This window comes from Periplaneta americana, chromosome 14 (assembly GCF_040183065.1).
Source record: "Periplaneta americana isolate PAMFEO1 chromosome 14, P.americana_PAMFEO1_priV1, whole genome shotgun sequence".
Taxonomy (NCBI): domain Eukaryota; kingdom Metazoa; phylum Arthropoda; class Insecta; order Blattodea; family Blattidae; genus Periplaneta; species Periplaneta americana.
The window spans coordinates 118,107,789-118,132,571 of record NC_091130.1 but is presented as its reverse complement, the minus strand read 5'-3'; the positions used below and the strand labels follow the sequence as shown (position 1 = coordinate 118,132,571).

The 24,783-nt window shown below is 35.3% G+C and overlaps 2 protein-coding genes across 4 annotated transcripts in view; one reads left to right on the top strand and one right to left on the bottom strand.

Moving 5' to 3' along the window:
• Positions 1-4,610, bottom strand: part of l(2)k01209 (lethal (2) k01209) — a 43,635-nt gene extending 39,025 nt beyond the window's left edge. Inside the window, exons 1-2 of one of the 3 annotated variants that reach the window (XM_069846004.1) lie at positions 4,401-4,610; positions 1,413-1,720 (exon numbers count right to left, since the gene is read on the bottom strand). In XM_069846004.1, coding sequence (XP_069702105.1) covers positions 1,413-1,720; positions 4,401-4,453 — 361 coding nt within the window. In that variant the 5' untranslated portion in view covers positions 4,454-4,610. Of the gene's footprint in view, positions 1-1,412; positions 1,721-3,958; positions 4,110-4,177; positions 4,334-4,400 lie in introns of those variants that run through there. The other 2 variants (XM_069846005.1, XM_069846006.1) reach the window with 2 other exon arrangements.
• Positions 4,611-7,747: 3,137 nt separating this feature from the next.
• Positions 7,748-24,783, top strand: part of tilB (touch insensitive larva B) — a 38,752-nt gene continuing 21,716 nt past the window's right edge. The window contains exons 1-4 of the mRNA XM_069844703.1: positions 7,748-7,847; positions 20,532-20,706; positions 20,825-21,003; positions 23,834-23,936. Of these exons, the coding sequence (XP_069700804.1) occupies positions 7,748-7,847; positions 20,532-20,706; positions 20,825-21,003; positions 23,834-23,936 (557 nt within the window). The remainder of the gene's footprint in view (positions 7,848-20,531; positions 20,707-20,824; positions 21,004-23,833; positions 23,937-24,783) is intronic.

Here is a 24,783-nt window from a genome sequence, read left to right as displayed (position 1 = left end):
TTCTCCAACCCCTCACTCCCATTATTTCTAGGTCCCTGATGACCCCATCCAGCCATCTCTTCTTAGGTCTTCCTTTCCTTCTTCTGTTGTGGACTTTCCCTTGTAATATTCTCTTGGGAATTCTGTTTTCGTCCATTCTCTGTATGTGACCCAGCCATCTCAACCTCTGGGACTTTATGAATTTAACAATATCTTGTCCTCCAATCAGTTGATTGATTTCTTCATTATAACGTATCTGCCATTCATTGTTTTTATATACTGGTCCGTATATTCTTCTTAGAATTTTTCTCTCGAAACACCGTAGGAGATCTTCTTCTACTTTAGTTAGTGTCCATGCCTCAGATCCATATGTTATTATCAGTCGAACTAAAGTGTGGTATATATAACCTATACATACAATATATTTGCTTTCATTCATAGATGGAATATCAACAATTTCGTATTTAAAAATTATTTTGTCTCTCCTGAAAAATTTAAGATTTGTAGCTATGTTACTTCCACACTAAGCCCTCGAATTAGCTATTAAGTCTAATTTTATAATAGATATAATGTGGAAAAGCTCAACATTTAAAATTGTAGTTACATACTTTGCCATTAAGTGAAATGCCTGTGAATATTGTTGCTAGTACTTGATATATTTACGTGAATTACCATTATATCTCGTCATTACAGAATTTTAATTCTAAAGTACAGTAATCATCATACATTCGAACATTTAGACAACTTATATAGTAAATCTGTGGCGCTACAGCCCATGGAGGGCCAAGACCGACCAGCCGACTGCTGGCCTCACGTCCACATGCCAAAGCAGAGGTGGACGATCACCCAACCAGAATGGAGGTATAGTGTGGTTAGCACGATGATCCCCCCAGCCGTTACTGCTGGTTTTCGAAACCGGATTTTCGCTACCTACCATAGCTCCTCAAGTGCATCACGATGCTGAGTGGGCACAGGTCACATACACTGGCCGAAATTTCATGAGAAAATTTCTTCCCCACGAGGATTCGAACCAGCATGCATTCCGTAACACGAGTCCTACGCAGGATGCCTTAGACCACGACGCCACGACGAGGGACTGGACAACTTATATAAAGAACATAATTTCCTGACTGAGAAATATTCTATTCCTATCAGACGAGAAAGCACACATGTAGTGTTTACTGCTAACACACAATACGAACTTAAATACTCTTCAAACAACCCTCCACCACCACAAAAAAAAACAAAACATAAATGACTTGTTCTCATAACAGTACCAATAAGAAGCTGTGAAAAATGTAAGGTTTCCATAAGACCAATATAAGTAGTGCTAGTATTCAAAATCGCATATTATCTATGTTCTTCTTACAACACATAGCCTATCTTACCTTAACTTTGATAGCTTTTAACAAAGAACAGTGAAGTTAACCTACCTATTACGAATGGTTCCACCTGCTGTCCAGCTGAGTTGTACCATGGAGGGCGTCCTGCTGTGTATATTGTCCTCGTGTGACTGCGAAGAATGGATTCAGTTGATGTTTTCTTGGAAGACTGTGACATTGATGCTGTACGCTGTCGCTTGGATCGAGGAGACTTTTGAGAACCTGTGGAAGGAGGTCTAGGGGACTGAGGTGGAGGTGGTGAATTTGGAGCAGGGTAATAATCATTGTCCTTTTCTTCTTCTTCTTCAGCTTCATCTTGTATGAATACTTGATCATTACCTTCTACATCACAACCATCGCTGAAACAGAAGTCACAACATTTAACACATATTTCTCACTTCATATTTCGGTACAGACCTAGCAAGATTTGATTTGCATGTTTGTTAATAAGCACGATCATGCATTTTATCTTAGTGTATCGAATTCTGATTGGAAGGAAACAAAGGGATAATCGATCTGACATTTATTTCGATACAATCACAATATACTTTTGAATAAAATGGATAGATTGGGAATTAATGAAATGGCTTTAAAATTATTTAATTCTTACTTAAGTAACAGAACTCAAGCAACTAAAATAAATGATCACCTTAGTGAATCACGTAACATTGATATAGGTGTACCTCACGGGACGATTTTAGGTCCTGTTTTGTTTTTAATATATATCAACGATTTACTTAAAATTGACATTGAGAAATATTCTGGTACTCTGTATTCTTATGCTGATGATACTGTGGTTATATTTAGCAGTTCGAGTTGGAATGAAACTTATCAAAATTCTAACAGTGGTATTAATATTATTAAAGAATGGCTGGATGCTCACTTACTTTCTTTGAACGTTTCTAAAACAAAATTAATACCATTTTCATTAACATCACATGGCCTTGAGCAACTAAAAATAAATAATAATAGAAGTATAACAATACATGATTGTAACCTACCTACTTGCCCATGTAACGCTTTGAGTATATCCCCACAAGTTAAATATTTAGGCATTATTATTGACCAACATTTAAAATGGGACAAGCATATCTCCTTCCTGTGTAACAGAGTGCGTAAAACAATCCATAAATTTTCCATTCTACGCTCTTATTTACCTGTTTATGTTCTGCGTACTATGTACTTAGCTCTGTTTCAATCAATAATTCAGTATGGTATATTAGGTTGGGGAGGAATGGCAAAATCGACTCTCCATCCTTTAAATTTGCTCCAAAAAAGAATTATCAAAATTTGTCTATATAAACCTTTTGATTACCCTGCAAAATTAATTTTTCAGGAATTTGGTGTATCAAATCTAGAACAAATTTATAATCAAACATTGCTGATTTACTTCCATAAAAACCACAATAAATTTAAATTTGATCCTCATGAATACCATACGAGACAAAACTACAGTTTCTTTCTAAATACTCCCAAATGCCACACAACTGCTGGATTAAAACACAGCATAAATTTTGGACCCAAAATATATAATACATTAATTAGAGCTTACCCTGAGCTAAGTACACTGAACACACATAGATTTAAGAAACAAATCAGATTAATTATTTAATTGTTTAAGCTAATTGAGTTAAAAATTGATACTCTAATATTCATGTACTTTTGTAGTTTCTATTTGTATATAGACCCTATTATTACATGCTGTATTATTTTACCATTTATTAATGTTATTTTGCTCAATGAACTCTCTTAATTTTGTGATATATTTTATATAACTGATCTGAACTGCGCCCGAGCACGAGCTTCTGCTCTTTCGGGCTGCAATGCCTAATGTAGCTCAAGTGTATAGTATTAAATAAATGAAATGAAATGAAAAAATGAAATGTTTGCACGAAGCAATTGCCACTCTAATCCAGTTCCTTAAACCATACCTAACCTTATCACCGACAGTGGGGCTACTTATCACTAATCTATCTCACAGTGAGGCTACTTATCCCTAATCTATCTCATCAAACCCTACCTAAACCTTATCACTGACAGTGGGGCTACTTGTTACTAATCTACTTCCTCATCAAACTCTAACCTAACCTTAACACAGACAGTGGGGCTACTTGTTACTAATCTACCTCCTGATCAAACCCTGACCTAACCTCATCACTGACAGTAGGACTACTTGTTACTAATCTAATTCCTCATCAAACCCTAACCTAACGTTATCACAGACAGTGGGGCTACTTCTTACTAATCTACCTCCTGATCAAACCCTGACCTAATCTCATCACTGACAGTGGGACTACTTGTCACTAATCTATCTCAATAAACCCTACCTAACCTTGGCACTGACAGTAGGATTGCTTGTTACTAAGGGTAAGAACATGAGGAAAAAGGGATAGAGAAGGAAACCACATTTTTTTCAGTTAAGAATGGCACAAATGAACATCAGGTCAGATATCCTTCTATATATATTTATATACACGCAACTCAAAATTGGCACCTTACCTGATAATATGCAACTTCATATTCTAGTAACTAACATTATTCTTTGGCTGCTTATCTTCGTAGTTCTAACGGAACGTCAACATAGCTATTATACTCACGATGAATCTCATTGTGATGAATCTGCATAGACATAATACATTTCGTAAAACTTATTTCTGAAAGCAGACTTCGAATCCCGCCTTTGTATAATGCCATTTCCAATACGAAGTCAATAAACTCCACAACTCCACATTTCTTTTTAAAAATAGCTTTCAGCAGAAACTAAAATACAAGATATGATTTTACATCATGTCATATTCTTCGCTTAGTATACTTACTAACAGCGTGCAAATTACTTATTTAAGAAATCTTGGGAAATGCTGCTGACAAAAGACATGTGGTTAAATTGAAGTAGGCCTACATAAAGCACTAAGCTTTCGACTTTAAAGTACAAAGTGCTCCGTCGGAATTCAACTTGACTATACATGCTATTTAACAGCAATTTATTACATTGGCTATTAATATGCAAATTAACACTGCAAGTTTTTTTTTTTTTTATACCTCTCCGAACTTGCTGAGCTAGGTGGATCAAACTGCTGAACCTTCGCTGCCATTACAGCCAGTAACAAATGAAGAGATACGTGCGTTACATTGCAGTTGCTATGACAACGAGCATAAACACGCCATATCTCACTTCACAGTGCAAATTGTGAAAATGAAATATCTCGTTATCATAAGAATCTGAATTTCGATTCTCTATTGTACGGAGAAAAAATGGTAAAAAGTAAGTGCATATATCCGAATTGAATATTATTGAAAGTGTGATTATGGTTAATCTTGTATTGTTATACATCTTTCATTTTACCAGAGAAAAATAATGTCATGCCAGCGCCACTCATTTTAGCTCCCGCTGAATCAACTGCGGTAGGCACTGCGGTAGTATAGGTTGAGAGGGTTCCTGTTATAGCTTTCTTGGTATAGGTACAGTGCGTACGGAAAGAGGGTTAGGAAATAATTTTAAAGTAAAAGTGCGAAAACTAAAGTAGGCTATTCATTGAAACTTACAAGAGGTAATTTACCAGAATGCATTAGGTACTCCTATTCGTCGTTTTTGTCCTAACAAAGTCTGTTGATATAATCAATAAATTGTTACTTGACGTCATCTCATTTCTCCGTACTTCTGGAAATCTCTCTCTCTCTCTCTCTTGTCGCCCATATCAACTAATTCTAGCCCACAGGGGTAGCAATTACTACCACTGAGATTTTTATTTTTACGCATTTTTTTATTTTTTCTCTACGTGCTCGATACATACGTTTTCTCAAACCCTCAAACCTTCAACAAAAGCGAGTGCTTTAAACTATGAATGCGTGCGCAAGATAATTTAGATTTCAAAACTGGCTATTTTTCAAGTACAGTTTTCTCTCTCCTCGTCCATTATTTTCTCTCATTTTTTAACCATCTTGCTGTCACTGAGATTGGATTCTCCGGGCGCCCTTGTTCTAATACCGCACTATCTGGTTCATTCCATAACAAATTAACTTTATTCTATATATTATATTTTAATTATCTCTACATGTAGTATTGATAAACAGTTACAAAACACTTCTTTTTTTTTTTCACATTTTTCTGATGAACATTTACTGAGAGACTGATGATCAATAATGTAAAAAATAATTTTTAAAAAGGCCAAATGTTATTAGGCGTAATTCTGGAAGAATTTTGATTTCATTGTAGCTTTAGTTCAAATCAACCTGGAATAATGAAAATGAACCTTAGCTCATTTCAAGGGCTTTCACATGATATCCAACATAGTTAAGTTAGTAATTTAAACAAATACATTTTGTACATGCCTACTGAACTTTGAAAACATTATTTTTAAAAATCTAAAAAAAAAATATATATATATATATATATATATATATATATATATAACAAAGATCAACATTTCCTCTACATAGGCTCTGAGAGTTTCAACCTGGGATAAGACTGGGATAACTATAAACATATTATATTAATTTTGTGTTTAACATGACGCTGTAAAAAAAAAAGTAAAAAAAAAACAGTCGCTAAAGAGCTCTCACGAGGCCTCATATGCATTTTATAGTAGTGATTTTGCATAATTTAGTATTGATTGACTTCCTACTCAGACATTCAGGTTCCTCGCAATAGTATTGTGCCATTTTTATACTTATTTTTGTAATGCTTCGTGGAATTCTTCTCCTTCTTCCATTTTCCTTCATTTGGGGCATACACGCCAATTAGAGTCAGGCGTCCTCTTTCTAATTTCAATCTTGTTGAAATAATCCTATCATTAATATAAGTGTAACTGGACAATTTCGATTTCCATTTCTTATCGATTAGTATGAATACTCCACTGCTGGCTCTTTTATGTTGAGATACTCCATTATATCGTTCATTACATATTCTTCCAAATCCTTTGTCCCTTACATTTTAGTTTCAGATATTACTGCAATATTGATATATTTCGTTTTAGTTCTTTCTCTTTATTCTTTATTCCCCTCACATTCAATCTTGCAACCACAGTCACGAAGCTCAATACGTAGTAAATATGCATCCATAGATAGTTGCTAACCACTAGGATCGCTAATATGGCATCATTACGGACAATGCGAAATAGTATAGTAGCCTCGTTTAATTATTAGGCAGCGGCATTCCTTTTAAGATTTGTAGGTCTTTACTGCATGCACCGATAATAAAATGAAAATGCGACGTTGTCACGTCTTGTTTGTTGCTGCTATATATTAACACATGGAACAAGACACACTGCTAAAATCTGCAACTCTGGTTTATATATACACTCCGCGTGAAGTATTGGAGCGGCCTTCAAAAGACTTGACGACAATGGACAGAGCGACATAATTAAAATTATTGAAACTACAAAACTTCCGTCCATACACTCCGCGTGGAATATTGGAGCGGCCTTCAAAAGACTTGACGACAATGGACAGCGCGACATAATTAAAATTATTGAAACTACAAAGCTTCCGTCCTCTTTGACACCGCTAGCCTACTAATTGAACGTGGCTACTTTACCTGCACAGTCAATTGTTCCTAGCACCCTCACAACTCAAGATCCATGACTGTATATATTAGACTGTTGTTGCAACCTTGAGTGTATCTTTTATCTCATTTAGTTTTTCCTTTCTCATGAGATACGTAGTCCTAACCTGCGAATGCATTCGGCTTGGCATGCTGACACATTCGAATAATAAGAACTCCCGGAGGAATTACCAGCACTTCGCGGGTTTGAGCAATAATAAGCCTGCTGTCTTCTGGCTTAAGCTCCAGTCTTCATATAAATTAACCCTACATGTAGAGGTGCTCCTTCTGCTTATCTCTGGTCGTTAGACACTTCACTCATTTTACCTAGATATGGGTCTCCTATTTCATTCGCTGAGAAATGGTGTCCTAACAGTCCACTCCTTAGAAGCCTTTCCTACTTCAAGGTGAAGGAATTTGCTTCTTCTGCTCGTCCGCTCTCGAAAGGCCGTTGGCTTGAAGAAGTGGATCACTTATACCGGCGATCTTTCGGTCCAGAGGCGCGATAGCGACAAAGTGTCATCATCTCTCACCATTAGAAAGTGGGGCTGAAAATTTTCCTTCTTCGAGATAAAGGACGTAACAGGCATTTTCTATCTTCACAAATATAGGTATATTGATTATGTTGAAGGATACTACTTTTGGTTTTATATATACTATATTTGTTACATTTTAGAACTTTGTTGCATGATGGATCCCGAGGCACTGTCTTTGAGGCTTTTGAAAGAGGTAGTCGAGAGAGCAAAATAAGCTGCGAGTCAGGGAAAATGACATGGGAGTGAGTGTGTCTTTGGCGGAATTGCTGTCCCATCAACTAGATCATTAACAACTACAACAGACGTAGAATATGACAAAGCGTAACCTGCGGGCCAGCCATCAGTATCAGCAACAGGGTTTATACATGCGCAATATCATCTCGTGCCTTTCAAACTCGGAAATATACAGAGGTAAGGCGTATAAGTGCCGTCCTTTTCAAGTCGTCGGGGACAGTCTACAGGATCAAAAAATGTCATACAACATAGGATCAAAACTTAACAGTTTTCCCAGAAATAATTTTTCTTCTCTTATTTTATTTGCGTTATAATATCGTTAGTAAAATTACGAAAACAATTACATCAGTAAGTATATCTAGCAAAGAGTTAACATTAGTTTACATACATATTTGTGTGTTCTATTACGTTTTCGTGAAATTAAATAAAATTGCATGCTTAAATTTGTTAATATTCTGGCGTGAGAGACGTGGCAACGTGTTCAGCAGGCAGTACTCTGCACAGACGTACGCACATGTCAGCTGAGTTCCCCCTGTCCATAGGTCTGCCGAGCGGATGACAGTTCGGTACCAGGTATTCGATAAGCAACTTATAATGTTATTCACAGTTTAGGAATATCATATGTTATTAATTTATGGAGAAGTCATCGTAATTCAAGTGAGGCAAGAAGATGTACCGTCAATGTTTTCCGCAATGCAGGTTACCTAATCGGCGAACTTTTGTAGCGGTTTCTCAACGATTATTACAAATCAGGAGTCTCTTACCTCGTTTCGAAAATCACACAAACAGAAATTTGTTTAAAAATGGTACTGCTTTATGGAAAAGGAAGAGATTAAAATGTTGCATTTAAAAAAAAATTTCGTGTGATTTTGTGCAATAAACCATTATTGTTTATTTTTTAGACGTACAACAAAAAATGGGCCGATATTGCCAATATTATTAAATAAAAGGGAAATTTACTATAAAGTTCTATTAATGAGATTGAAAGTTTGTATTTGCTCTTTGTTTTATGTAAACAACGGTCAGCCCCTGCATTAGAACAGAGCATCTGTTTTGTACCGGTAAGATGTCTGTACCCGCTTGAGCTGTACCGTGTACTTGTAAACTCCCTCCTCCTATCCAGCAACGTTGCCAAGCGCCTAATATTGTAAACTTTAATAATTAGTTAAATATTGCGATTAGAAAAAAATTGTGAGGACATTTTTTCTTCCTTATGACATGAACAATCATCAGTTAAAATAATGGCACTTACACCGCTTACACCCTGTAGTTTATTTGAGAGATACTACCGGGTCAAACTGAACATCAACAGCTACGACATTCATGAAATATGGCAAAGCATAACCTGCGAGTCAGCTTCAGTGTTGATAGTGAGAAGGTATTTAGCGAGATTAGGTCGAAGATTCGTCATATTGCCTTGGAGGGAATAAATGGAAATGCCACAGCACTCTCTCCTCAAACCTTCGCCAGCACTTCCTTCAGACTTTTGTTTTTGGTAGACCCATGACTCATATTCGTTTATGACCGCTTTGAGAAAATCTGGGTCATTGTTAAAAGTTTAAAATATAAATCCTGTGCAAACTCAGCACAGAATTTCTTCTACCCTTGTGACAGGAACTGAGAAACGAATTTTGCCGACACAAGATTCATGCAAGGATCCTCCAGCAAATTTCTGCTACAATCTCTACATTTTCTTCTAAATCTAGCAATGTCAAAAATCAATTTTCGTTAATTGCATCCCGCACGCATTCAACATTTTTTAGACTTCTGCTTGTTGCACGCCTCCAAGAACTACAGTCACTTTCAAAAAAATATTGGTCATCACTGAATGGTCGGTATTGAGGGGTCTCTGCGTTAACAAGGTATGTACACATACCTCGGTATAGTCGCCACAATTAATGAATCAAAATAACAATTTTTAGTAGGTTATTTTACAACACTTTATCAACATTTTACGTTGTTTAGTGTCTGAATGAGGTGAAGGTAATAATGCCGGTGAAATGAGTCCGGGGTCCAGCACCGAAAGTTACCCAGCACTTGATCATATTGGAGTGAGGAAAAACCACGAAAAAAAAAACTCAACCAGGTAACTTGCTCCGACCGGGAATCGAATCCGGGCTAGCTGGTTTCGCGACCAGACGCGCTAACCGTTACTCCACAGGTGTGGACAAATAACAACTTCAATAACGAGATTTTGACGAGTAATACATGAAACTTTTACGTCTTTCTTTGTTAATGAAAACAATGTTACTTTTACTTCCTATCAAACACTCGTTTCTTGCACATATCTTGTTATTGCAGAGCACCCCTCAATTTTTATCTGGCATTTCTCATTGAATCGTCTTCGAAAGTCCTCTTAATCATTCGAATGTCCAAGTTGGAAGAAAAGCCTAATGCAGATTCGCTGATCTACTCTCTCGGTCATTGTAAATGCGATGGTCACAGAACAAAAAATCACTCAACGGCGGCGTCGGCGTCTTACTGTTGACCGGGTAGCGCCAAATAAAATTACTTCACACACAAGCAGTATAATGTCCGCTCTGAACGGCTGCTAAATTACATCAAGGTCACGTGGCCGGTTTTCAATATATTCGAAATAAATTAAATTCCGGTCAGACTTACAAGGAGAGGACACGCTCTGTATATCACCGAATTAAATCAGATTTTGTGACATGAAAGTACAAGACACACTGTTTAAAGTCATACCTGGTATGGGTGGCCAATGACCCCTCGTTTTGGAAATATTGGCTATTGTTTAAGACATACTTCCATTAGGTGCCTAATAGGAAAGCATTAGAGTGTGTAAGGGCGTAGCTCATGTGGCTGGATGCTGAGTTGTCATCTAGGCAACCTGAGTTCGAATCTTAATGCCTTCTCTTTTTTTTAAGCTTTATATTATTATTATTATTATTATTATTATTATTATTATTATTATTATTATTATTATTATTTTAATTCACTTTCAGTTGTCAGTTTCTATATTCAAAGCCATGTTGAAATATGCGTGGTACGCATCAAAATTGATGAACGAGAAGTGTTTGTGAATGTGAATGCAGCAGAAGTGCGGAAAAATGTGTGTGACTGTGGACAACCTTCTTTCATTTGCTGTGCATGGTGCAGGAAATATGTATGTTTTGTGTGTTTTTATAACATTTATCGTAATGAATCGGGTACAAAATGAAATGGAATAGCTGCTACAGAAATAGAACAGACACCAGTGACACATCTTACCTTCCTACGTGAGCAGTATTTCATTGTTTATCTTTTACAATACAATGTTAGTTAATTAGTAATTTGTTTAAAACATGATGAAGCATTCAATACATTGAGAAATATGATATAGGTATGTAAATAGATAACTGTGATCACAATATTAATCATTATTAAAAGAAAAAATGTATAGCACCAGTTAAGATTCGAACTCAGGTTGCCTGAATAACAACTCAGCATCCAACCATGTGGGCTACGCAGGCTAATGCTGCGCTATTAAGCACCTAACGGAAGTATGTCACAAACAATAGCCAATATTTTCAAAACACGGGGTCATTGGCCATCCATACCAGGTATGACTTTAAACAGTACGTCTTGTACTTTCATCTCACACAATCTTATTCTATTCGGTGATATACAGAGCATGTCCTCTCCTTGTTAGTATTTTAATGGTAATAAACCTAAATATCTCGTATTCAGTCTCACTTCCAATAGCTCACTTTTTATCAGCAAACGAATTTACTTGTATTGCAGAAATCTTGCAAAATTTGCATTGGCAAAGTATTAACGAATTATATTCAATTCAAAGTTATTGATAGACTAATAATTTATGGGCTTTCAATTTTAGTTACAGAAGATCTTGTAAGGAAGAGATCAGAACACAACGAAGGAGAAATATCAACGTTGGAAGAAATATCCTTACATCAAGAAAATATTACTAGAATTGAAGGTATTTCCAAGTGGTGTCCTAATCTCAAGATTTTGTATCTTCAATCAAATTTAATATCGAAAATTGGTAATTAATTTAATATAAAATTCTTTGTACACTTACTACTACTACTACTACTACCACTACTACTACTACTACTACACATAATTACAACCACTACCATCACCATCATTTTCATTACGGTCATCACTATTTGCAAATGCCATTGTCACTATCACTGCTTTCGTTTACACTGCTGCTTTTGTTAGTACCGTACTTCTGCTAGTACCTCTACTGTTAGTACTAGAGGGTGAGAGTAAAAGATTCTTGCTTGTATATAACAGAGACAACAATAAATTGTTTATTTTTGAATTTACAACCTGTCTACTACACTTGTAACACAACAACCTACTTGCATCAAATCGTCTGTGTTACTCTCTTGTCGATTACGGAATTTCGAACAGATTAAAAAACAAGCGACTCACTATTCTTAAAATAATTATCTTTTACCGTACGAATCCCAGTTTCAAAAGTACAGTCTGATCCGTTTGGGTATATATAGATAATACTAATTTATTATTATAAATCTACTATGATAATAGGAAAAATTTCACATAATTAAAAGACGGGAGTTTTTATATATGACAATCAACAATGCATAATCTGAAAGGACAAATGAAAATCTCAGATGATTAAAATGGCTACTAGAAATCAAAAGCGGGCACAATGTGTTCTTTGGTATGCTAAATTTGAGAGTATTAAAAGAGTTCAAAGGGAATTTCGACGTGAGCATGGTGTGCGTAATGTACCTAAATAAGATTCCATAATGTTGTAGAATCAGGTTCTGTGTTAAAAAAAAACATGCAGGATCTCGCAGGCGAAACCCAGTACGAGAAACAGCTATCTCTTGGCTTGACTCCCAAACTCCCCAGATCTAACCCCTCCTGACTTCTTCGAGTGGGGTTTAGAAACTCAGGAACATTGATGATCTGAGAGTAAAAATTATTCAAGCTTTTCAACAGATCACATGTTACAACGGACAGAGGCTGAATTGCATTACCGTTATGAGTTGTGCAGGGTGCGCAATGGGGTTATGTTGAGCTCTGAGGAATCTCCCATCTTTAAGTGTTGTATGCACAAAGTTTCAACAAATAAAGTTCAGTAGTAAATGTTTTACGGTGTCAACAAATAAAGTTCAGTAGTAAATGTTTTACGGTGTTTTTATTTTATTTATACCCAAACGGATCACCCTGTAGATGGTGTACATTATTGACTTCTTTCAACGTTGGAAGTTGATGCTAACATGTATTCTGAGTGTCCGAATGTACGGTGCAATTATTTATGCACAATTTCTCGTGTATGCTTGTATAATGCCACATGTTTATTATCTTCTTTTGTAGTGCTTACTGCACACATGAACACTGCTTTTAATTTAAGAATTGAAAATATACTAAAAACAATATGAAAAATACGTAGGCCTAAGTCAGACTACGTCACTTTCTTTTTGCTACGGCATATCTGGATTAGAATGACATACACGTGCAGATATCCTTCTGGACTCCAGCGCTATTACTTACTGTTGTGAGGTGTCCTGTTGATAATAGGATCTGATTTACTTAAGTCTGTTGGAAATTTCAATGAGCACTGTTTTAACATAAAGCAAGTATAGAAAGTATAGAATCCTCCGTATAGGACGCCAAAGGACGTAAAGAAACGTCGCCTCTCAAAGTGCGCCTGTCGTACGCGCTCAAGTTCAAGGGCGTTTGTCGGGCGTTACATGCTTGCAGTTCACCTCAGTCTTATGAGGTACTGAAGGGATTATTCATTCGAGCATGATGTAGCGCAAGATATTATGCTTTTACGTAATACTTTGATAACACTGGCGGGATTACTCATTTCATGCGTAGTGTATATGCAAGCTATTGTGTTTTTAAATGTTTTGGAATTGTGTATGGCTTATTGTAGCGAGATTTGTATGACTTATTGCAGCGAGATTTTGTAGTTTTAAAAGTAATAAAAAATTTGAAAGAAAATAAACGACAAATAGCGTAATAAGTAGACACAAAATCTCTGACAGTGATTTGATTATAACAAATGGAATATCTGACAGAGTGGAATATATCATAATTATATTTAAGTTATCATAACGATTTAGTTGTAGCTACTCCACAGAACTGCCGTCATAAAGTGTTTTATACTACATTTCTAACACATATTACAGACTGATGAAAACAATAAATTATATTACGATAACGATGAAATTGAATTTCTAGAGGGCAATATGATATAATTAATCGGTTTCAATGAATATGTCACTATGGAGTTCACATTTAATAATAAACTTACACGGAATAATATGTAGTTATGAAAATACTAAACAAAGGTTGTATGAAAAGTTCATAGGCTGACATAGAAATTAAACTACGATTATTCTGAAACTGAATACTGAACAGATGAACGAAATATTTAAAAGAGCTATATGAGACAGGGAATCGTCCAGATGACTTAGCTATAGAAGACGAAGCCTTTTATTAAAAGTGAGTAGGCCTATTAATTGTATCAAACAGTAAACAATTTAAACAATTTGGAAGATTGTCAGCTATGAATTCATTCCTACAGCTACATTTATGAAAGGTGAGCATTTAACCACTTGAAAAAAAATATATATATATCTACTGAAATAAGTTTCATGATTCGATTATAACTCGACTGAAAAATATGAGGTGCGGTTGAAAAGTTTGTCATTGAAAACATGTCAACAATGCCGCCATTTTTAGCGGTTATTTTACATTAGTTCAAGCACAAAATCTTTCATATATACAGAGTAAACCGTAAGCATGTCATTCATTTCAGGGGGTTATTCTTTGAGCTATTTCAAACAAAAAAGTTTAATACAATTTTGCTCGTTTTTGCATCCTTTTCGAAATAAAATTTATTTTATATGAAACATTTCATAGCGTGTTTTGGGAAAGCCATTGATTTAATTCTCAATATCCTTATTGAGTTTAAGAGAGCATTGTATTATGACAGTAAACAATAGAAATAATTTTAGTTTTGTCCTTTGACTGTGCATAAATTCCATTCGAACAAATATTGTAAAATTCTTTTGCAGAACGAAAAGTTACATTTGTTCCAATTCAGTCATCATTCCATAGCTTTCCTCGAACGACACCTCGCCAGCTGGATACGCAGCGAACCTTAGTGTAGTCAGCCGATGTGGGTTTGGGAATGTGCCTTGCTTAGGATTAGCGCAGTAAATCTTGAAAAGTCGCAGCCTATTCCATTCCATTTTACGAACTCAGAGTCAGTGGATAAATATCATAACTCTATTATTGTTAGGGCCTATATGTGGAGCAATACTTAACATGATATGAAGAAGAGATAGGAACAACAGTGAGGTTGCCAACAGAAGATATACTTTATAAATTTTGTATGGTATATTTTATATTGTTTTGTTATAACTGTTTTGTCTCGAACGCTTATAAACTCAGCTGTTTTCTATCGTTGTCTTAACACCTACTGGTACAACATGCGTGCTGTCGAACAGCCTACTCTTGTGAACACGATTTGTTTCTGCATATTATCTTATCTACAATGAGGTAAGCGTTTCAAGCAGGCAGTTGGCAAACTCGCCAGCGGTACCTTTCTGTGATATTTGTTCATGTATTAATATTTATGGTTTAACTAAATATTTTTGTTTTATGTTAATGACACATGAACTAGTATTAAAGAAAACCAACAGTTCAAATAACGATATTAAACCATTTAAAATGTTAGCTGATTTATGATAATATAAAGCCTATTATGAAACTGGTGTAGTATATAATTGAGGGGCCCAGTGGAAAAGGGACCCATGCAACATTCCTGTTGATTTTTAGTTTCTTCAATAATAATCCACAGATCTTGCCATCTAGGACCTCTTTTAAAAACTTCCAGTCTTATGGAATGTGTCTACCGGACTTGGTAAGCAGGTAAGCATTTATAAATACTTCTTCTTCACTCGGAGAGAGAATCTCACTGGAATATATGCTTATTCTACAAAATTTAGTTTCTGTGGCATGAGCCTCTTTTCCACTGAGCTCCTCAATTAATAATCTAAAGACGAGTATACACTAGCTATATGTGCGAATTAATTATGAATTTAAATTTATTTTACCCCATATTATATTATGGTGAACGTTTTATTTAAAAGAGTATCCTCCCTTTAGTGTGGGTGACCGCAAGTCCAGAACAATATTAATAAAAAGTTTTTACAATTATGAAGATCATTAACATAGTATGGTAAAAAAATTAGAGTTTCAAAGGAATCCGCAGTGACCTATAAGGGTAAACTCCCATAAATTTATCGGTGTAATATTCACTTTCATTAGTTCATAATTTGTATAATATCTCACCCAATCTTCTGCTTTTACATTATTAATAATTGTTTAAAATTTTTCTACTTTATTTAGATAATTCATAATTTTAAATGCTTTATTCTGTCCGCCATGAACATAATTCTCGATGTCACTTACATATTTCTTGTTCCAGCTTTGACCAATCTTTTTTCTCACTTCTCTTTCCATTTCTGCATATTTCTGTTTGCAATCTTATCAATACAGTAGGCCTATTTGATTTAGTTTTTAGAAATTTTTAAATATACTACTTTCTTACTTTTTATCAGTTGAGTTATTTCATGATTCCAAGTCCATTACTTGTTTTATATATTTTTTTCCTTTTTCCTAATACTTCAAAAGCTACTTTATGAATTAAATATATCAAATATTGTCATTCAACGTTTACATCTGTGCTGACAGCGCGTTGATCTAGACCAGCGGTGACCAAATTGGGTATCGTGATTACATAGTGTAATCAAAGACATTCATACTAGTAAGGGGAGTTTCCTGTACATTGCTCTCTGTCTCGCTCAAGTACTGATGGTAAGCATTGTCGGTACCATGTCGCTCTACAAACCCTCTGTCTCTACGAGCAGGAACAGAAGGTTTCGTACAGAATGGGAAGAGGAATTTATTCTCTGTTCTGTCGAAGAAAATGTAATATGTTGCTTTGCCTAGTATATGGAAACGACATTACAGAGCATTACGCTGAATACACATGCATAATAGGTATTATTATTATTATTATTATTATTATTATTATTATTATTATTATTATTATTATTATTATTATATACGTGCCTCAATATATAGGCCTACATCTTCCCTTGAATGACGAAATAATTACTACGCTTTATCTCCAATTTAATTTCCTTTTTTAATCTTTTGATGACTTATCAGTTATTTACTAGTTATTGATTTAATAATAATAATAATAATAATAATAATAATAATAATAATAATAATAATATAGAGAAACAGATTGAATATTACGTTCTATTGTAGTAATGAAGTGAGATATTAAACTCCAAGAACTGATATCTGCCTTCAATCATCGTCATGAAGAGAAAGAATATGACATAAATAAATGCAATGAAGCCAGCTATCTCGTGACGAACGAAATAGCTCGTTCTCTTAAGCCTTCCAACGAAGGAGAGTTATATAAAAGCGTAATGATCAAGATGGCTGAAATAATTTGTCCAATGAAAGTTGTTAATTACGTTCTCGACTAAATATCCAGAAGAGAATTCAGAAATTTCTGATTGTGCTTATTGAGGAATATTTAAAAAAAGAAAACTTGTTTATATTTTTTATTGGTTCTTAATGACAGTAGTGACATTACTGATACAGCAAAGCTTGCGATTTTTATCGCGGGGTTGATGAAGAACTCAATGTTAATGCCCGAACCATCACCGATTGTAGTTTTCATGTCATGCCTCTCTCTCCCGTCTCCTTACTTCTTAGACTCTCTTTGGCGTGTAATCACTGCCGTTCGAGTTTTGGTCACCGCTGATCTAGACAGTGTATTAGGAGAACACGCGCAAAAATTTTGATATTTGTTTAAGAAAAATGCATGTAAAGCAACGCCCTATTTATTTTCTCTTTTGCTCTAACAGTTTTTCCATAAATATGTTATGTATTTTATTGCCTGATGTTTTATGAATGATCGTACTATGAAACTATACGCACGTCTTTCGATCACAGGTACTCAAGCATAAACACCCTTTTCCATTCAGTAAGGTTCATTAAATTTGCAGAAAGCTCATTCACCAATATTTGACGTAGGTCCTAATGGAAGGATTCAATGACGCTAAATTATCCGATATTCATTTAATGTGCGCAACAGTAAGAGAATCTGCAAACGTGACAAGGTAGCTGTGTTGGCTACTATTTTCAAATCGTGGGATTCCAAATAGAATAATGTTGCTGTGTGCCAAAGACTCCGGGATACAGGATCTAGGATCGTAGACCACAACGTGACATTGTTTCTTTCGCAATGTGTCACAACTGTGAATGCTACATCGTTTATAAATACTTTTTAATTTTGATAATTTATGTAACATTACTTTCAATGCTTTTGTTTTATTGCAGTCTTCCATCTGTATGAGAATAAAAATGTAGGCTGTGTTCGAAATTCGAATGTAGTACAGTACAAAATAAATTATAAATTTAATATCGTTTGTTAATGTATAAAGGTAATACAAAACATATTAGTGTTTGGATACACGTTTAATTATTTGGTTACCTCGTACAGTACAAAGATTTTCATGGTAAGCCTGAACGGTAGGCAACCCCCGCAACCTCTCAAGCGTAGACCTCTGCATAACTAGCCAGGCGTTCGTATGAAACCTAAAAAATGGTATTCTTTTCATTTCTAAAAGTAATTGTGAACATTGATAAATTTTTACATAATGTAGTTTAGTATACTATACGCGATTGCCTAAATAATAATTGGACGTAATATACCCATATGACCCATATGTAATTAATCGGTTACAATATAATCTCCTAACAATATGATAATGAAATGAACTTATGTTATAGTAGCTCCTATGCTTTCTCGTATTCTTCTTGTCTTACATTAATCTTCTGGGATATTTATGACCGATTGAACTAGAAAGTGATCCGATTATACGTCACAACTCCTGCATACTTTGGTATCTTTTACTAGTGATGCCAGTTCGGTGTTTATAAGAATACATAACTAAATAAATATAAATAAATAAATAAACATAAATAAATAAATAAATAAGTGAATGAATGAATGAATGACGAATGAACTAATGAACGAACGAATGAATGAATGAATGAATGAAAGAATGAATGAATGAATGAATGAATGAATGAATGAATGAATAAATAAATAAATATATTATATATACAGTATATCTGTCGCTCTGTTTTAGTAGCAGTAACAGTAGAAGTGATAGTAGTATTTTATTTAACGACACTTTCAACTGCAGAGATTATTTAGCGTGGGCGAGAGCTGACCGATGAGATTTGTCTTGAGCCTTCTGTCGGAGTCAGGGTTCTTTTACTCACTGCAAATCTAGACAAATGTCTCCCAGATTTTCTTCCTTTCCCGGAAAAAGCAGTGATAAGGATCTTATAGCCCATTAAGATTCATCGCCCACGGCCGGGTTTGAACCCAGGGTTTTTTAGCTAGAAAATAAATAATTGTCGCAAAAATGCTCAAATGAAAAATATATTTGTGCAAATTGCGAAATGCTTGTGCAATATTATAAATAATTGTGCAGAAAGATAAAATTAATAAAATATACAGAAACAAAAAGTTATATACTTAATTTGCTTCTTGGAGTTCTATTACTTTCAATTTATCTTATCACACTCTAGATATACTTATGTAAGTAAATTATTAGACATAGGTATGTTTACATCACATCACATTAAAATAAGTTATTTTATGGGCACTATAAACATTGAAATTCTTTACTGGCAGGCTCTTCAAGATTTGAGCCGTTCAGAGCAGAAGTGGTGTAAGTCAGAATTGGGTAGTGAGGTTTAAAGTAAACATTCTGTAAAATACAGCGCAAAGTAGCAATTAATATGTCCTTCGTGCTATCCACTGACTACTAATAGTTTAAATAAATTGAATATTAATTGCTACTTTGCGCTGTATTTTACAGAATGTTTACTTTAACCCTCATTACCCATTTTTGACTTACAGCACTTTTGATCTCAATGGTTCATTTATTGCTAGCAGTTTTACTGAAAGGCGGTTTCTAATTCCAGTTTTTATAATATTCATGCAACTAAATCCTCGCTCGCAATTTACAGTATGCGATGGAATTATATAAATCAAGTAGATGAATTGCACCAACTCTTTGAAATCAATTCCTGAATATCTATTGCTCAATACGTTTTTGAACATTGCCCATGCCATTAGCATTTCATTTAAATTTGGATTAGTTCAAACGCATCTCTGATTTCATTTTCTCCATTACCATCTTCGTTTATGAAGTCCGAGGTGGTTGTCGTATTTTTGCACATTTACATTCAAAGTTTGTTGCATTTTTAGAAGTCGAGTAGCAAAATGCGAATGTGGCTTAAACCGTGTTGGAACCCCCAAACTGAAATCATTGTTGTAGGACCATGCTGCATTTACATACACTCATCAAGAATATTCGTATTTATATGGAGGGGTCCACACCTGTGGAGTAACGGTCAGCGCGTCTGGCCGCGAAACCACGTGGCCCGGATTCGATTTCCGGTCGGGGCAAGTTACCTGGTTGAGGTTTTTTCCGGGGCTTTACCTTAACCCAATACGAGCAAATGCTCGGTAACTTTCGGTGCTGGACCCCGGACTCATTTCACAGGCATTATCACTTTCATTTCATTCAGACGCTAAATAACCTGAGATGTTGATACAGCGTCGTAAAATAACCTAATAATAAAAATATATATATATGGAGGCATGGAATTAATTCATATTGAATTATTTACTTGTAGAATATTATTCAATTCACATTCATTAGTAAAATAAACACTAGATTCAATTTTTGTTTGTGCAGAATGTTGTATAACAAATTGCTATTTTAATTACAGAAAATGTTTCAAGGTTGAAGAAACTTGAATACTTGAACTTAGCATTGAATAATATTGAGATAATAGAAAACTTAGAAGGCTGTGAATCGCTACAAAAATTAGATCTTACTATCAATTTTGTTGGAGAACTCACAAGTGTGCAGAGTTTGAAAAAGAACATTAATTTCGAAATACTGTAAGTATAATATGGTGTGAATAAATTGTGGTGTTTTTAAATTTTAAGTGTACCGGTATTTAAAATTTTATACCCATAGGCTTACTGACTTCTGATTGTAAATTTCTGTATTTTTAAGGTACTTGAATGGGAATCCATGCACAGATTTTGAAGGTTACAGAAAATTTGTGGTTGCAACTCTGCCACACCTGAAATATTTGGATGGAGTAGAAATTCAAAGATCTGAAAGAATAACAGCCACTCAAGAGTATGATGAAATTAAGAAATGTATTTGTCACCAAGAACAATTGTATAAAGGTTTGAAATTAATATTTTTACAGACACCGTTAAATTATAATTTCCTTATTTATTAAATTATAATGCTTTAGTCAATTTTGTACATAATCCGGTCTATCAGTACACACACGCATCAAGAAATACAGATATACTCGTATATCTGACAGAATGTGGGAAGTAGGCTTAATTAACGTGTCACCTGATCATCATCATCATCATCATCATCATCACCATCATCATCATCCTGCCACGTATTAGTCCTTGAAGAACCGTCACGGTCTGAATGTTTATTTTATTTATTCGTATTGTCATCAACCTTTATATTAGTTATGGTGTACCACAACTTATGTATACGGGTTTCACCATAACTTTCTATTACATATCGATGACTGAGAACCAGACTGTTGTAAGTCCAATTTTCTGTAAGAAAGAAATCTGTGTTTCATTGTGTTCCAGTTCTTGTCTGCATATATGAATCGAACAAAATTGTAAACATTCCTCTCCGTAAGATTGCTATGAAGCTATTCCAAATTGTTTCATGAATCTTTGAATATCAGGAGCTTAAAACAGCTCTCCTGAAAAAAAAATAGTAAAATGGACTTGGAACAGTCTGGTTCTGAGCCATCGATATACCTACTATTAGCATGCAATCCCAACGGCCTGTTAAACTAATAACTCTTCTACGCTCTCTATTAACTTAACCCCAAACAGTCAATTTCTTCGTATTGATGTCCACCATCTGCTCATTCACACTTACGTTTCTTTCAGCATTCTAATCATACTAACTAAACTTATCTATCTAATACGCATTATTATAATAATCTTGTTAAATCTTGACATGAGTATCTAGTTCACTTTAGTTTGATCATCCATTCCTTAACCACAAGCAACACTCAGAAAAAAAAACTATAGAAAATGGTAAATATTATTACTTATATCGTCTTTCATAAACATCACTACACAAGCAACACTCAGAAAGAACTATAGAAAATTGTCAATACTTTCACTAATATCATCTTTCATAAAATTCACTACATCACTTTCTAAAATTTACTTCTTTCCAATAAACGTCAATCGGTAACTGTATTTATTAACTAGCCACATTTTTTTTAATTTCCCAACAACCTTTTTTCAATTTTATAACTACCTAACTGATCTCTAATATCCCCTAATCACACTTTCATCATATTAAACACGATTTACGACATTAAATCACCACACGGTCTGAATTAAACATTGATGTTCTCAAGCCATCTCTTCCTTGGAAGATCCAAACATCTTTTGTTACGCTGGTGATATTGTATGATGGCTTTAGCGATCCTTGTTCTAGGTATCCTATTAAGATACCTGTCGATTTTTCTGATAATCTTGGATGTAGTCCAAGACTGTCACTTTCAGATTTTCCAGTAGCATACATCTTCATTTCCTCTACGATCCCACCTGGTGAATCCTGCAGTTCGTCATATGAAGCGATTTTCACTAGTTGTTATCCTTCTCTGATCATACTTCCGCATGTCCATGCTTCACTGCCATAGATAAGGACAGGTCTTGTCACTTGATAGAAATCTTAAAATATAGCATAAATCTCGTTAGCATGGAGAACAAATTGAGGCAAGGAAAGTTACTGAGAAGTAGCGTCAGAGAGGATTGAGCTTTGGGTTCCGGAAAAGTCTTCTTTACCTTTCAGCAACAGTTCTTAACGAATATTGCCACATAAAGCGAAAATTCAATTTCAGAATTAATTTTTAATCAGTAAAACAATAACCGAGAAGATTGTTTGTATAATGACAAAAGACAAAACAGTTTGTAATTGAAGAAAGTAACAAGAAAGTCCAAACTTAGTGAGTCTCGACCTCAGACCTTTCACATTACCTATCTTTCATCTACGCATTGAGGTACCACGGCTTCCCACTAAGATGAGGCGAAAGTTTCAATAACTAGAAAGATGGCACACCGACACTTATGTTGACACTTTTTAATCGGTTACTTCACAACGTCGTATCAAGTACGTGGCTATGTAGCGTCGATGAAATTGCTGATAGTGGTAGCAAGAATTATTCATGGAGTTATCTGGATTCTCTAAAAGAAATCCAACCAGCTATTTCCATGGTGCGAGAGCCCATGAAGGGCCTACCAGCCGGCTGCTGACGACCATCCATTCAGTACGAGGGTATCATGTGATTAGCAAGATGATTCCCCGGAGCCAATATAGCTGTTTTCGAAACCCAGTTCTAAATATTGAAACTCCCCAAATTCACCATAATGTTGGGCAAACAACGGTCCCATACACTGGCTGAAATTTCATTAGATAATTTCTTCCCCATGAGGACTCGAACAAACGCTCATTCCATAACGCGAGTCTATATTCCGTGGATGGAATAGTCCATTGTGTAAGTGGTGAGTGGAGGGGGCTAGGCTAATGACCGCTCTGGGGGGGAGACATTGATTGAAGGAAGCGAGTAACTGCAGAGAGGGGATCATTTCTATCTCAGCTCAACTGCAGTTAAGATGCCACACTATCACTTTCTGCCACGTGCATCTTACCCCTAAGCGACCGCGAGCTGATGCTGCTCACAACACACTCCCGCACTGCTAGACTCGGCCCATTCGCTTCTCTCTGCATCCATCCAAATGCGCTGACGAACTCTGCAGATTCCAGACATGGAGTATAGGCATGATGCCTTAGACCACGACGCTACGTCGTTTCTTTTTGTAATTTGTATATGAAACATTATTTAAGTTCCGTCTACGAGGAAATACACGATTTTTTTTAAGCTTTCGTATCAGAAGAAGTTAAAGAAACCATGTATATTCACTGAACCTATTAAATCTCTAATCATTCTATTTGCAGATAAAAGATTATCTCAGAAAAAGCAAGCTAGGCATAGGTTAGATGAAGAGGAAAATAAATATGCAGCTGCAGATGACAAACCTGAAGAGGAAAAATTGCAGGAGTAAGTAAACAATTAGAAAGGTATATTTTTTTTTATTTTATTGGGTTATTTTGCGACGCTTTATCAACATCTAGGTTATTTAGCGTCTGAATGAAATGAAGGTGATTATGCCGGTGAAATGAGTCCGGGGTCCAGCATCGAAAGTTACTCAGCATTTGCTCGTATTGGGTTGAGGGAAAACCCCGGAAAAAACCTCAACCAAGTAACTTGCCCCGACCGGGATTCGAACCCGGGCCACCTGGTTTCGCGGCCAGACGCACTGACCGTTACTCCACAGGTGTGGACAGAAAGGTATATTGAATCCAATAGATCTATATATAGAGAATCAATTCCTCAGATACAGGCAATAGGGTAAACATTGGTAATTTCGTGGCAGTGGTTATTTCGTGATACTTCTTTTTTGCTCTTTCGTGAACTAACCAATGGTGTTACGAGATTCAAATTTCCACCAAGGGATTGCATATGTTGTCCGGTGTCCAGAAACATACAGCTACGCTTTGTGTGACTATTGTAGCTGCTTCAGTGAGCTTTTATGTTTGGAGAGAGCAAGTTAGCGTCGACTTCTCAGGAGTGCAAATTTTGTGGATGTTTGTAATTACATTACAGGCTTATTACTAAAGGTAAGCATATTATATTTGGTACAATGATTCATTATATCTTAATGAAATTTTAGGAAATGTTTTTGGAATTTTAAATACAGCTGTAGTCGCCATATAGCCTTAGCTTTATTGATAGAAATCATAGCTGTTTGAGGCGAAATTTTGTTGAGCATTAAGCGTTTTACATTTTATACTATTTTAAAAACTGTATTACAACACGAATTTTAGAAATCTGAAGATAAGATGTG